This window comes from Polypterus senegalus, chromosome 4 (genome assembly GCF_016835505.1).
Source record: "Polypterus senegalus isolate Bchr_013 chromosome 4, ASM1683550v1, whole genome shotgun sequence".
NCBI lineage: Eukaryota > Metazoa > Chordata > Cladistia > Polypteriformes > Polypteridae > Polypterus > Polypterus senegalus.
In genome coordinates, this window is record NC_053157.1 from 153,532,434 (window position 1) to 153,546,803 (window position 14,370).

At 37.5% G+C, this 14,370-nt stretch overlaps 1 protein-coding gene across 2 annotated transcripts in view; it reads left to right on the top strand.

Moving 5' to 3' along the window:
* The window catches only part of LOC120527740, a 47,400-nt gene extending 37,383 nt beyond the window's left edge, over positions 1 to 10,017 (top strand). Inside the window, exons 6-9 of one of the 2 annotated variants that reach the window (XM_039751502.1) lie at positions 3,946 to 3,990; positions 4,623 to 4,895; positions 6,175 to 6,226; positions 8,778 to 10,016. In XM_039751502.1, the coding sequence (XP_039607436.1) occupies positions 3,946 to 3,990; positions 4,623 to 4,895; positions 6,175 to 6,215 (359 nt within the window). In that variant the 3' untranslated portion in view covers positions 6,216 to 6,226; positions 8,778 to 10,016. Of the gene's footprint in view, positions 1 to 3,945; positions 3,991 to 4,622; positions 4,896 to 6,174; positions 6,227 to 8,777 lie in introns of both variants that reach the window. The other variant, XM_039751503.1, reaches the window with a different exon arrangement.
* The last annotated feature ends 4,353 nt before the right edge of the window (positions 10,018 to 14,370 follow it).

The following is a 14,370-nucleotide window of genomic DNA, read 5'->3' on the forward strand; positions in this document are numbered from 1 at the left end:
AAAGGTACCTTGATGCAAAAGTTTTGACATTAGGAAAGTCTTCCTTAGGCAAAAACTGGTAAAAACCCACCAGTCCTTCTTTGAACTTGTCCCTAAGGAAGTCATTTGCTTGCAACTCAATGACCTCCAGCTGCAGTTCATCTGGGCAACTGGCCACATCTGCTTCAAATGGGTTTTAAAACGTTCTCACTTCTTCTGCCTTCAAATCCAAGTCAGAAAACCGCTCCTGAAACTGCAGCTAGAGGTCTTTGATGATCTCGCATGCAAATGACGTGGGGAACTCAGCCGTTGCTTCAGCCATGAAGACCTTGCACTGCTGAAAGTGCGTCAAGCCGTTGGCCTGTACTTGTTCCAAAAACAAAACAAGTTTAGATCTGAAGGCCTTTAGGTGGGTGTATAGATCAGAAAATAGATTTTTCTCTCCTTGTAGTTTTAGGTTCAGAAAATTTAAATGAGTAGTTATGTCTGCAACAAAGGCCAATTTCCATACCCACTCTTCATCAGATAGTAATGGCTGTGGCTTGCCTTTACTTTCCAGGAAGTCACCTATTTCCTTTCTTAATTCAAATACTCTGCTCATAACTTTCTCACAACTTAGCCATCTTACTGCTGTGTAATATGGTAAATCTTGCGATTCTGTGTCAGTATCTTTCAACATGTCTCTGAACTGTCTATGGTTGAGCCCATGTGACCTTATTAAATTCACCATCTTCACCACAGGATTCAGTACACTGCTAATGTCCACATATTTAGCACACAACGCTTGCTGGTGAATAATACAGTGCAGGAACATTGGTTGTGGAATGTGTTTCTCATTACACATCTGCTTCACTTGTCCAACCAAGCCTTTCTTTATGCCACTCATGTTCTTACCTCCATCAACAGTCAGGCAACTGAGGTTAGTCCAGTCCAAGTTATAATCAGCAAATGTTTTTTTCAATTCGTTGAATATATCCTTTCCGGTAACAGTGCCATACATGCTGTGTAGGGAAGCCAGCTCTTGTGTTATGTTCATGTCTTCATCCACACCTCTAATGAACACAAGCAGTTGAAAGGTGCAACAGCTGTCCAGCGATTCATCCATTGCAATTGAAAATGGCGAAACTTGCTTGCATTTTTCACTATTTGAGTTACAATGTTTTCACCCATGTCTGCAATACAGCGGGCAATGGTATTTGCACCCAAAGCTACATTTTTAAATTGTTTCGACTTTTCTGGGCAAAGTTCCTCAGCCACCTCCAACAAACATTCCTTCACTACTTCACTATCTGTAAACGGTTTGCCACTTTTAGCCAGGACGTAGGCAACTTTATAACTGGCCTTAGTTAAGGATTCATTTTCATTTGAGGATTTACTGAACAATGCCCTCTGAGATGTGATTTGATAATTTAGAAATTTTTTCGGCACGAACTTTACCTTCCAACTGTGCATATTTCTCCTGATGTTTGCTTCGATGATGACGGCGCAGGTTGTATTCTTTCATCACAGCCACGGTTTCGTTGCAAATCACACACAATGCTTTCTCGCCGGATTTGATGAAGTATTTCAAACTCCATTCTTCTTGAAATTACCGACACTCATCGTCTATTTTTCTTTTCCTCTTCTCGGCCATCGTTGGGCACTAAAATAAAGTGACTTCAACATGAATAAATAGTGAAACTGAAAGTATCTTGCACACAATATCGCTCAAAAAACCTGATTATGCGAACTAATTTTGTCGCAATTATAGCTGCAAATGACCCAAAACAATTTTTAAAAATCTTACGATTTCTTAAGTTAAACTTACCTGAATATAGTCTGTAAATATATCCACTTATGGTAGAGAGATTGTTGCTTTTAATGTTTCCTCTTCAGAATATTCGGAAAATTCTTGTTAAACTAACGACATTCCCAATACTTTATACACACTGGTAAGTAATTATGCGAAGGAAATTATCACTAAATAAAATAGAGTGCAACATGTTTCGCAATTAGACGCTAACTGACACCAACACCTCCTCATCGCAGCAGTCAACTGCAACTGGCAAACTGTTATCAAAAAAATCAAGTCTTGAACAAGCAGCAAACCATTTAAAAACTCTGCCACTAGATGGCGTTGTATCATCTCATTGACTGTGAACAGAAGTAGAAAAAGTAAGCAGTGAATAAGGTTTTGCAATGTAGTGATCGGTTGAAAAACATAACACACTACTGCGCACTTCTATTTTAATTCGGTAAAAATGTAACGTCCACGTAAGCGGCGGCTGATCTTGGCAGGATACACGTAAAATTCCGTAATTTTTTTCCGTAGATAAAAAAGTCTCCATGGGCCGGATGAGAGGGCCGTAAGTTTGGAGACCCCTGCTCTAGATAATTTGTGAATGACAATGTGAAACCATTTTCTTAAACTAGTAATAGTTTTTAGATTTTGTTAAAATAGTTATAGAAACTCAAGTATGTTTAAAACATTTTTTGTGACCATTTATTAAAAACAACCATTTTCAAAAAATAAAATAAAAACAAATACTGAATAAAATGAAAGAAGAATAAAAAAAAGTCTCCAATTCTATTTCTCTAAATGTTGTTAGCAAAGGATGGCAAATTAAATTTGCCTGAGTTTCACATTAACAACTACCCCTGTCCTTCCCATGTAATTGATGGCTCTGCTGACAACAGTATCTTGTCGGAGACAAGGATGTTTAAAGCAAGAAGACAGGCAGGCAACAATGGATTAGATGGGTGTGCAGTTCAAAAGCAGAAGGAACAAAAGTGAAGACTCCACTGCTTTTGCCATTGTAAGAGGCACAGGATCTGTCTGGACTAATCTCTGTGTATATACATATAAAATACAACGCCTGTCTGCCTGTCTACTTTTCATGAAAGAACTACTTAACAGATTTAGATCAGGTTTTTTCTAGAATTTGCTTGAACATTCTGGTTGATTTTGCGACTTCTCTCATCAATCACGCTAAATATCATAGTTTGCTTGCAGTACCAATTTATTTCTTTCTATCCGAGACAGAGGCTGCAGGTCAAGGTGATGGGGAAGCATGACGTCTAGGGGGGATTAGCGGGGGGGAGTCAATCTACCTCTGCATTTTGGAGTGTACCTTGCCTTCACTTAGCTAGCAATACCTTTTTGTTTATTGATTTTTAAAGCTTGTCCTGTTTCACTACTACGCAGGTGGAGCCACAGGGGATGGCTAGTGTATTATAAGTGGAACCTCCACTGATGTTTTGACAAAATAAGGTGCAAGTGTACTGAGCTAAAGACCACCAAACCAAACATGTGAAGTGAATGGATACAAACCATCAAGTCTATGAATTCCATTTGCTGATTTTTACATTAGAAGGGCAAGGATATGGTGAATCTGCCAGGAATCAGCACATCCATCCTATTGGGCAAAGTGAAGACGTGTGGTAATGGTGTAATGGTGTGGGATGTTCTTTCATGGCACATAGTGTGTCCCTTGACATAAGTAAAGCATCAATATTTAAACACTGTGCCAATGAGGCGAAACTGTTCATGGCAGAAGGATATCAGTCAGCATTTGAACTTTTCAGGAGAATAATGGTCCATTCTTCAATGGAATACAAAGGTTTCAGGAACAAGTCAGAGAAATCGCCCTACTGCTGTGGCCTTGTAGCTAATCACCAGATCCCAAACAAATGCACACTTATGGAGTGAGGTATTCCAGGTCGAGATCCATCATCACCTTGTTTGCATTACCTAAAGTACTCATTGGTGTCAACATGGACAAACATTTCCTGTTCTGCACTCTCAGCACATGTTGATCGTATGTCTCAAAAAATTTTTTCTGTTCTGAGTGTAAATGGCATGAACATTCTTCTATGTGGTGCACCTAATAAAGTGGCACATGTACAGTATAGTTTTATATTAGTGCACCAAGAATTTAAATATTCATTAATGAAGAGTATAAACTAATATTTTTTTTTTCTTTCTAGATATAAATGCATGTATACCCAATACCTCAATACTACAAAATCAGGGTAAGATGAGAGACAGGTCCCACTCGGGCCGTTCATTTTTAATCTCACTTCATCCAGTTTAATGTGAAGATATGCTAAACCTCTCCTAGAAACATTAGGTGCAAGACACAATCAAGCTATGGACAGGGTTCCAGTATACATTGTAGAATGTCTCTTTTCTCTTTAACCCACAATGGAACAAGTGCCATTACAGCTTATATATTACAACTCACTGGCAAACCAGATGACTGCATGAGACGACTGATCTTTAAATAGTGTGTGAGGTCAAACATGGCCAATCGGCGTTGTGCATTCTCTCTCAACCGAGGACAAGACAAGTCTTATATGAATTTAGAAGCTCTTTCAGTCTGCAGGTTTATATCCTCAGTCTAAACACAAAATGACTGAAAGGCGTAAAAAATGACAGCTAACCTTTGATACTTTCTACCTACAGATGTATTTATACCTGAGATATCTGTCTGATGGCACAATCTGAGGGTGAAATTTGTTCAATAACCTACCATTCGGTATATTGTACATATACCCCGGTTGTGACATTTATATTCATATAGTTAGCTGACACCTAGAAATTGTACAAAATGCTTACCATATATCAGTCGATAATTACGTTTTTTTCCATCTCCTTGTAAAAGATGCCAGCAACAAATTTCTGTATTCAGTGATTGGAAATCTTACTGATGTAGACTGGAAGCACTTCATCAGAATTCTTGGTCTAAGTGATTCAGAGATAGAAAGCATCAAGCAAAAATACGTGCTGGATGTGAAAGAACAGAAATATCAAATGCTACAGGCAATCAAACGAAAGAATGGACAAAACCTTTCAGAGTCCAAAATCAAGGAGGCATTGAACATTCTCAAGCTTACAGATGTGCTGTCCTGTACGGAAGCTGGAAGTCATGTATCAGGTAATACCCACCTCATCTCACAGTGTGTGCATTAGCGTAATTGTTCTGTAGAAAGCTACTGCACAGAGATGTGTGATAAACAAAAAGTGGTAATATCAAATCGTGCATCCAATCATTTTCAGACCCGAACTTTTCTTTGTCTAGCTTATTATTTCTGGGGCCCACATCTGCCATAACAGATTCCCAACAGTCTATTACATAAGTTCAATTTAAATATCACAGCACATTCTGTACACTCACCTTGGACAATCCAGATGAGCAGTCAGGATAGAAGCGAGGAAATTGGGGTGGTGAGTGGTTACCCCTACTGCCTTAAAACTCCAGGAAGCAGGCAATAGATTCCAGCTAGTCACTACCTGTGAAAACCTTAAACTTTGATAAATGGAATTATACAAAATGGGAGAGCTTGGAAAATCCCAATCCCTATAAATATAGGAACTTCCTGCAAAATAGAGCAAACATACACAAAGTGGGAATGTCATGTATAAGTTAGAACTGGGTTCAAATTTTGAATTTTGCACTTCACATATAAAGGTTGCATATCCTGCCCCAATGGTCAGGCTTCTTCTTACAATCTGAAGAGGCCTGGTTACTTGGCAACTCTCAGCAGGCCCTGTAAATCTACAAGTGTGTGTGCAATAGTGTAACTGCAGAGACTCATGTTTCTCACAACCAAGACATACAGAAATTTCTTTCACATTATAATACGAACTCGTCACGGGGAACGCGGCAATCCAGTCCTCTGGCCACTGTGGTGAGTGATTCAGTAGTTTGTGAATCATAACTAGGGCACTTTAGAGAACTGATATTGGTTTATGTTATCATCTTTTAATGATGACATTTTGCACCCGTCCAAGCCATAACGACATGGAAGTTTCTCTTACTTTAATGAATCTGAATCTTTATGACTGCGGGAGATATCCCTAAGTAGATGCTTTAGGTAGTTTCCTAGCAAGCCTTGGTTTCCAAAAACATCAAAGAAAATGAAGATCAAAAATCAGATGGGCCTCTTAAAATCAATTATGAGAAGTCCCAGAAACTAAGATATTAACATTTGGAACACAACTATTTATTATTAATTTGATTAAATTAGATAAACCCAAGGGAAAATTTAGATGCATGTAGTAGTAGAAACATAAAAAAACAAAAAAAAGGTACAGACTCAGATGAATAATATTATCAGTTAATCAATCAATAATGTACATTTCAATCTTAATTATGTAATATCAACCATATAATTCATGTTTAAAACAGCAACATATATTTTTTCTTCATTCAGCTCCAGCTGCTTTAGGATCATCAAGAGGAGAAATCTCTTAACAGTGGCAAAGGTAAGGTTAACAAGATTATTTCCAAAATGCTTTTCAGCATCTTGATTATAATATACGTAAACTGTGACTGCTTGTGTGTATTTTTCTCTGTTATGAAGTTACGTCTCAGTTGAATCAGTCATACACTTCATATGGACAACTTTAATAAATGGCTGTACTCAGAACATGCAATACAATACAAGTTATTCAAGGAGTGCCACAATGGGCTTTAACAGGTCCTGTCTTTTGAGAGCACCCTAGCCATGACTCTCTAAGAAGATAAGGAAATACTCCCATCCCCACAAAAAAAAAAAAAAAAAAAACCCTTGTAGGGAAAAAAATGAAACAAACCGTGGGAAAGGTAGTTCAAAGAGAGACCCCTTTCCAGGTAGGTTGGGCGTGCAGTGGGTGTCAAAAAGAAGGGGGTCAATACAATACGATACACAGAACACAAGTAATCCTCAATACAATAATACAATAGTAATATTACAAGTACATAGGAAAATTCAATAGTAAATAATATAACATAATACGATTTGGATTTGTTCAGAGTCCTGGAGACCTCGGCCTTCAAGCTGCCTACCCCTATTGGCCATTCCACAGCTGAGTCAGTGCTGGGCTGGCCAATCTGATGAAAGGACCTTTTTACCCGGCGATTCCAGTGCTCCCCCATCAGAGATGACTTTTCCTTAGGCAGGCAAAACAACTTGACAGTAGGGTGGTGCCACATTTGAGTACAGAGATGCAGTCTGCACAGTTAATCAGCAGCTCTAGTCAGGATATGCTAAACTGAAGTAGTGAGTCTTCAGCCGGGATTTAAAAGCTGAGACCGAAGGGGCATCTCTTATAGTAGCAGGCAGACCATTCCACAGTTTAGGGGCCCTGTAACTAAAAGCTCGACCTCCTATTGTTATTTTATTATTCCCTGGAATCATAAGCAGACCAACATCTTGAGATCTTAATGTGCGCTCTGGTTTGTAAGTCATGATAAGTTCAGATAAGTAAGCTGGACCTTGGCCATTTAAGGCTTTATATGTAAAAAGGAGCAGTTATCAAACAAGAAAATGAAATTAACCATGAAATGAATACAAATAGTGCAACTGTATCAATAATCAGATATAGATATGCTGGCTTGAGCACTAGTCTGTCTGCTGTCATGGGTTAAGTATGAATGTAAAATATAAGATTTTGAATTTGTTTATATATGCATAATGTTTTTTCCACTGTTATTCTAAAAATCTAAAAAATAGTATAAATAAACAAAAATTCATATTCAACAAGAAGGTGAATCCAAAAGCTTGTTGGTGTTATGTTCAACCTAGTGGCTAGATGTATTCTGTGTGAGATGCTGCCAACTTAGTTAGTTCAGTCTACTCTGCGTTAGGATCCAATTCTGGGCAGATCCCATAAACACGGGGAAAGTGTTACATTACAGTTGGCCCCAGGCACCATCTGGAAGTAATGGAATGCAGTATTGTTTAGTAACAAAGTAGAAATAATTTAATGTACTTGAGTATGTTTAGAGAACATTTTAACATTGTCTGCTTTCACTTTTACTTCACTACATTTTAAATGCAAATGGCTACTTATAGTCCGATATATTTTGATAATATTACTGTAACATTAAACCCAAAAACAAAAAGGTGATGCAAAAATACACACAATTGCAAATCCACTTTGCTATAGCCTGCGATACAGGGCATGGCTTGCTGTTGGTGGTTATTATTATTATATAAGTTATTCCATAGCTGATGCTACCACCTTCATACATTGTCCTCACAGCAGCCTGCTAAATGTGGTGGGGCTGATTAGCAGTTCTGCAGCAAGCTGTACACAAGTGTGCACGTGCGGTGGTTCACTTACCTTGTCATGTGTGTTGTTCACATGTCGTCTTTCATTATCTTGGGAACAGTGACTCTTAAACTGATCACGAGCTAGTTGGAAAAGCCAAAGAAAAACTGAAAGGCCATTCCTTTGAATGTGAAACAAGAAGTGATAGTCTATATAAAGCATTTATCAAATGTTACAAAATGAAAGGCAATGCCTTATTAGGGTTTGTTTTGATAACTAATGTTACTATTAAACTAATTCTGTCAATATTCATGTAGTTCAGTCTTATTTGAATAAGAATGAAGGCCATTTTGTGTTCCAGGGAATGCTTGTATCTACACAGTTGTTTCAGAAAGTTCATTTTGTTGTGTTGTAGCCTTGTGCTGGAATCATTTATTTGTCCTCTCATCAAGCAACACTCCCTACCCAAGAATGACAAAGCAAAGCAGGGTTATAGAAATGTTTGCAAATTTATTAAAAATAACAAATGGAACATTTTCTGTTCATGTTCCTATATTTTGTGAGCATCATGTAAATGCAGTAGATGTGCACCTGAGTCCAAGTGTGGCATATGACTGTTAATCCCAAACATGTCCTAAGTCCCGAAGTCATTTTTGCGATTAGATCACCTAACAAAAAAGAAACTGTTCTCAAACTACATTAACCAGTTAACCATTAACCAATTTCTGATCTATCGATGTTTCTAGAAATTAAGTTTTCTTTTTATTTTTCTTCTTAACAGACCCTGATCATCACCATTCAAGTTTTCAAGAATATAAATGAGCAAAAGTATGCCAATGAACAGCATAATTTTGCTTATCTCATTCCTCTCTGAAATATAAGGAAAAAACGGAACAGGAATCTCTATTTCAAACTATTACCTTAAGACCTTCAGAACAATTGTTTTTAGTTTTTTAGTGATAAGGTACCAAGTGGCTTTTTATTTCAGATTATCTACTCAATCCTTAACAACTACTAAATATGAATTTTGAGCAAGCTAAAATCTGTCTTGTTTCTGCTCAGATCTCATATTCACTGATAAATCTGATAAATTCTAAATATTTTGTCAAAGAGACAGAAACATACCATTATTATTATATAAAGTATTAGCTATTTTTAATAAGTTTAATATTCACAGGCTGAGCAAAGTGACATAAGGGCATTATGTTTCAACAGACCTGAAACAATATTTATGTTAGATAGAGGAGTCAGTACAGAATGATTTGTTTAAAAATGCAGTATCCTTACCAATTATAATTACATATTTTAGGATTCACCTGTATAATCATGATTTAATTTTTTTAAATACAGTAACATTGATAGAATCCTAATGAAACCCTAAGAAATCTTTAACTGACCCCTAACTGAACAAGCTCAATGAACTCCGTGACCTACTCTTATTTGTTTAACTTCTTACTTTCTTATGTTCAAAGATGGTGAGGTCATTTTGAAAAAGAAAGTAAAACATCCTTCTTGCATATAATTCATTAATGAGAGTGTAATATGCATTTTTTTCTCCTTTTTGTTATCATATGAATTTCAAATTGCAAGGACGCATCATTACTTGATTTCTTCAGGACTTTACAGAAACAATTCATATTTGCACACTTCAGATGGAGCTGTCCAAATGTAAGCCTCCTAAACCACCGCTGTATTTGGGAAGAAGACAGAATATGTAAGTTAAAAGGGGTATAAAACAAAACCGCAGACATAATACTTCACCTAAAATAGCTTGGTATGACAACAGTTATGTTTGGAGGAGTTTTTGTATATTTTTCATCCAGGCTCATAAGCATGAACTGCCAGCATTTTAACAGCTGATAAGATAATTCAGACACTTCATGTTATAAACTGTATCATAAACGTATGTAATATATTTCTGTATTGTATAAATGATCGACTGTATTATTTGACATATTCGTTTATTATATTTCTAACAAATTACTATTAATAAACTAACTTATGCTGAACAAAGTATTCAGTTTACTTCATTTTAATGCTTACTTATCATAATACCACCAGTGTACGGTCAAGTTAGCACATTCCCACAATGCATTTATGCCTCCCAAACCTTTCAACACTGATGGCTGCTGTGGATGATGCACTGTAAGCTTTCATTTGACAAGCCAGCTCATCCATAAATTTTCTTAACCTGCAGACTTCCCACATGTAAACTGCAGACTTATTTTACTGGCTACATCTGTACTTTTTCCATGTAATTGACGGCTCAATCTGAAGGTGTTAGTGGATTGTGTTGGGTGTGTAATGACTCAAAAAAGACCCTCTCTCTGGGTGAAAAGAAAAAAGATCTGCCCTGTAAGCTGGAGAAGTTGTTGTAAGGGTGTGAATTCTCATTTTGAGGACATAACTGGAGTCTCTAGATGATGATAATATTAATAATACATTTTTATTTAAGGCACCTTTATGACACTTAAGATCACCTCTCACAATAAAACTGACCATTAATAAAATCTGCAGTAATAAAATGATGGTAAATATTTAAAAAAATAAGTAAACATTACGCCAGTAAGTAAACATGAATGCACAGTGTAATTGACATGAAAAGTTATGACATAATAAAATTGTTTTCATGTTAAATATTGTAATTAGCACATTACTTACTTCAGAACTACAATTATGCATGGTCTTCGGATTTTGTGAGATGATTTCACTGTAAAGCTTGCAATATGGAGATGAAAAGATTAAAATCATGTGAATTAAACACAATCGAAGTGAGAAGTATTCTATCGATCAAAGTGGCTACAGCTATGAAGGTCAAAGAATTGTGGGAAATTGAGGTACAAAACCCTATCCATTGACCCACACTATTTGTATTTTGAAAATGAAAATTCAATGAGCTGCAGGTGGCACCAGTGCTTATTTGCATTTTACTTTTCATTTTTGCAGCTTCATTGCTGTTCAAGCTGAAAATGAAATTGCAAATGGTGTTTAAATTGATGAATTCATGAATTAATTAATGAATTAAATTGAGAATGAAATTGCAAAAGATAAAATTTACATTTTATAATTTTAATTTTCATTTAAATTTCCTTTTTTTGCAGGAAATAACTCTCAGTAGACTGTTAACTTCAGCCATGTAGAGTCATCTGTTTGCTGACAGTTTAACACTGAGGTTGTTAACCAAAAGGGCTTTATTAGTGAGAGAACTATCCATCCATCCATCCATTTTCTAACCCGCTGAATCCGAATACAGGGTCACGGGGGTCTGCTGGAGCCAATCCCAGCCAACACAGGGCACAAGACAGGAACCAATCCTGGGCAGGGTGCCAACCCACCGCAGGACACACACAAACACACCCACACACCAAGCCCAATTTAAAATCGCCAATCCACCTAACCTGCATGTCTTTGGATTGTGGGAGGAAACCGAGCGCCGGAGGAAACCCATGCAGACACGGGGAGAACATGCAAACTCCACGCAGGGAGGACCTGGGAAGCGAACCCGGGTCTCCTAACTGCGAGGCAGCAGCGCTACCACTGCGCCACCGTGCCACCCGTGAGAGAACTAATGTTAGTAAAACCAAGTTTGAGGCAGTTCAAATGCATCTAGGCAACTGACTTGATAAAGTGGCATAACACATTCTTAATTGAATTTTCTCAAGTTGTGACCCTTTACAGACAAAAAAAGAGTAAATAGACTTACCCCCATCCTCACTGTAGCGGAAATTATGGTGAGATCCTTGATGAAAACAGTCTGATGGTCGATGAATCTCTTCATGAGGCAGGTTTACTAAAGTTCTTCTGGTGAATACCTCAAATGAGGAGTCATCCATGACAGGTTAAAGCTTTCCATGATTTAAGAATGATTTGTCATCTGCTATACAAAAGCCGCAGGTTACGCCAGCTACTGTAACATGGAAAGCTATCACTGTAGCAAATAGTTCTTTACTCCATCAGAGCAGAATAAAATATTTTCAGCAATCTACAAACAGATGTTATTTCTCAGTGTAATGTCCATCTGTTCAATGCTGAGATTAAAAACAAATAAAAACAAACAATCAGCATTCAGTGAGCAGTGGTGACCGCAACACCCCAGTGTTCACTCATGCTCATGCTAGACCAGTCACTTGATTGGCACAGGATATTGGAATACTGCTGCTGGTCACGTGAATCCATTCTTAGGAGAATGGTACCCATTTCCAAATTGGACTTTTTAAGCATGATATTGTTTAATGTCAAAAGGCTATGGGAACCTTGAAATGGTATCATGAAATTACTACTAAATTCTAATTTACACAGTGCGCTTTCTAGATGCCAGATCTCAATCAATGCCAGCATATATTCAGAACAGACATTAACCAACAGCTAATCTGCAAGAACTATGGGAAAACTAGAGATGACAGGGGCCAACAGCTCTGTGCTTGATGGTCATTGAACGTGCGGCACTAAAATTCCAGCTGCACTAACAGTATATGAGGATCAACACTCTATTAGGTAGGTGCACCTAATAAAGCTATAACCATAGTTTCTAAGAGATGGCATTTGTTGAACATCATGAAGATAATAAAATGATAATAACTACAAGTACAAAGGACAGTCAAAATGACTAAGTAAACAATCATAAAATGAAACACATAATGCATCAATAAATATCAAAGGCAGGCTACACTAAAATAATGCGTCTATCAACCTTCTTATTTTAAAATGTTAGGACTGACTGGATATCCATTTTATTTGCTGGTTGACCTTTCTAAACCAGTGGTTCTCAAACTCAGTCCTGGAATCCCTGCGTAGCTACAGGTTTTTTTTTCAACTAGTGGAGCCCTGGCCATGATCTGAACCCTGGACTCAAGAGCTACAAGGCAGTAGTATTAATTAAGGAAAGCCCTAGGTCTTCTAAAACAGTATATATTAATGCCTTGTGCACTAAGGGATTTTTAGCATTGCTGCACCTAAAACACATACCCCAAAGTAAATGGCTTTCACTCTGCTTACATAATAAAGGAATTGCAAATGATGGAACAGCAGCAAGTACAACACTTCAAATTTTTAAAAGAAAGTATTTACATCATTAAGAACTTTTGTTTACACCAATATTGACTAAATAAATCATCATAAAATTGGGGTTTATGATATAACTCCGGGAAACGATTTTCTTTTGTGTTCCAATCTGCCAGCTATTATTGCACCAAGTACCCCATTTGAAAACATTTAGCCTCTGGCACCTACAGGTGCTGGTCATAAAATTAGAATATCGAGACAAGGTTGATTTATTTCAGTAATTCCATTCAAAAAGTGAAACTTGTATATTACATTCATTCATTACACACAGACTGATGTATTTCAAATGTTTATTTCTTTTAATTTTGATGATTATAACTGACAACTAATGAAAGTCCCAAATTCAGTATCTCGGAAAATTAGAATATTGTGAAAAGGTTCAATATTGAAGACCCCTGGTGCCACACTCTAATCAGTTAATTAACTCAAAACACCTGCAAAAGCCTTTAAATGGTCTCTCAGTCTAGTTCTGTAGGCTACACAATCATGGGGAAGACTGCTGACTTAACAGTTGTCCAAAAGACGACCATTGACACCTTGCACAAGGAGGGCAAGACACAAAAGGTCATTGCTAAAGAGGCTGGCTGTTCACAGAGCTCTGTGTCCAAGCACATTAATAGAGAGGCGAAGGAAGGACAAGATGTCGTAGAAAAAAGTGTACAAGCAATAGGGATAACCACACCCTGGAGAGGATTGTGATATAAAACCCATTCAAAACTGTGGGGGAGATTCACAAAGAGTGGACTGCAGCTGGAGTCAGTGCTTCAAGAACCACCACGCACAGACGTATGCAAGACATGGGTTTCAGCTGTCGCATTCCTTGTCTGTGTGTAATGAATGAATCTAATACACAAGTTTCACTTTTTGAATGGAATTACTGAAATAAATCAACTTTGTCATGATATTCTAATTTTATGACCGGCACCTGTAAACAATCTCACAAAACAAGTACTGCAGAAGCAGTTAAAATTTTAAATTATTTTAGAAAGAAAAAATAATATGTAAATAAAATACATAAATACATATATATATAAATAAACACTGTGGAAACCATGGGTGTTCCAGCTGCCCCCACCCCAACACACACAGGCAGAGACATGAGTTCAGCACAACACCTGTGTAGTGCACCTCCCTTGCTCCCCACAACAGCACAGTTGCACCAAATACACAGTCCTTCTTCTCTTTGTTGTCCGCCTCCACTCCGCCTCTTGGCAAACTTCGTCCCTCTTCCTCCCAACTCTGGCTCCCCGAAAGGGGTGAGGCGGCTCCTTTCAAGCAGATCCTGGGGGTGTTTCAGATGGCTCATTAATCAG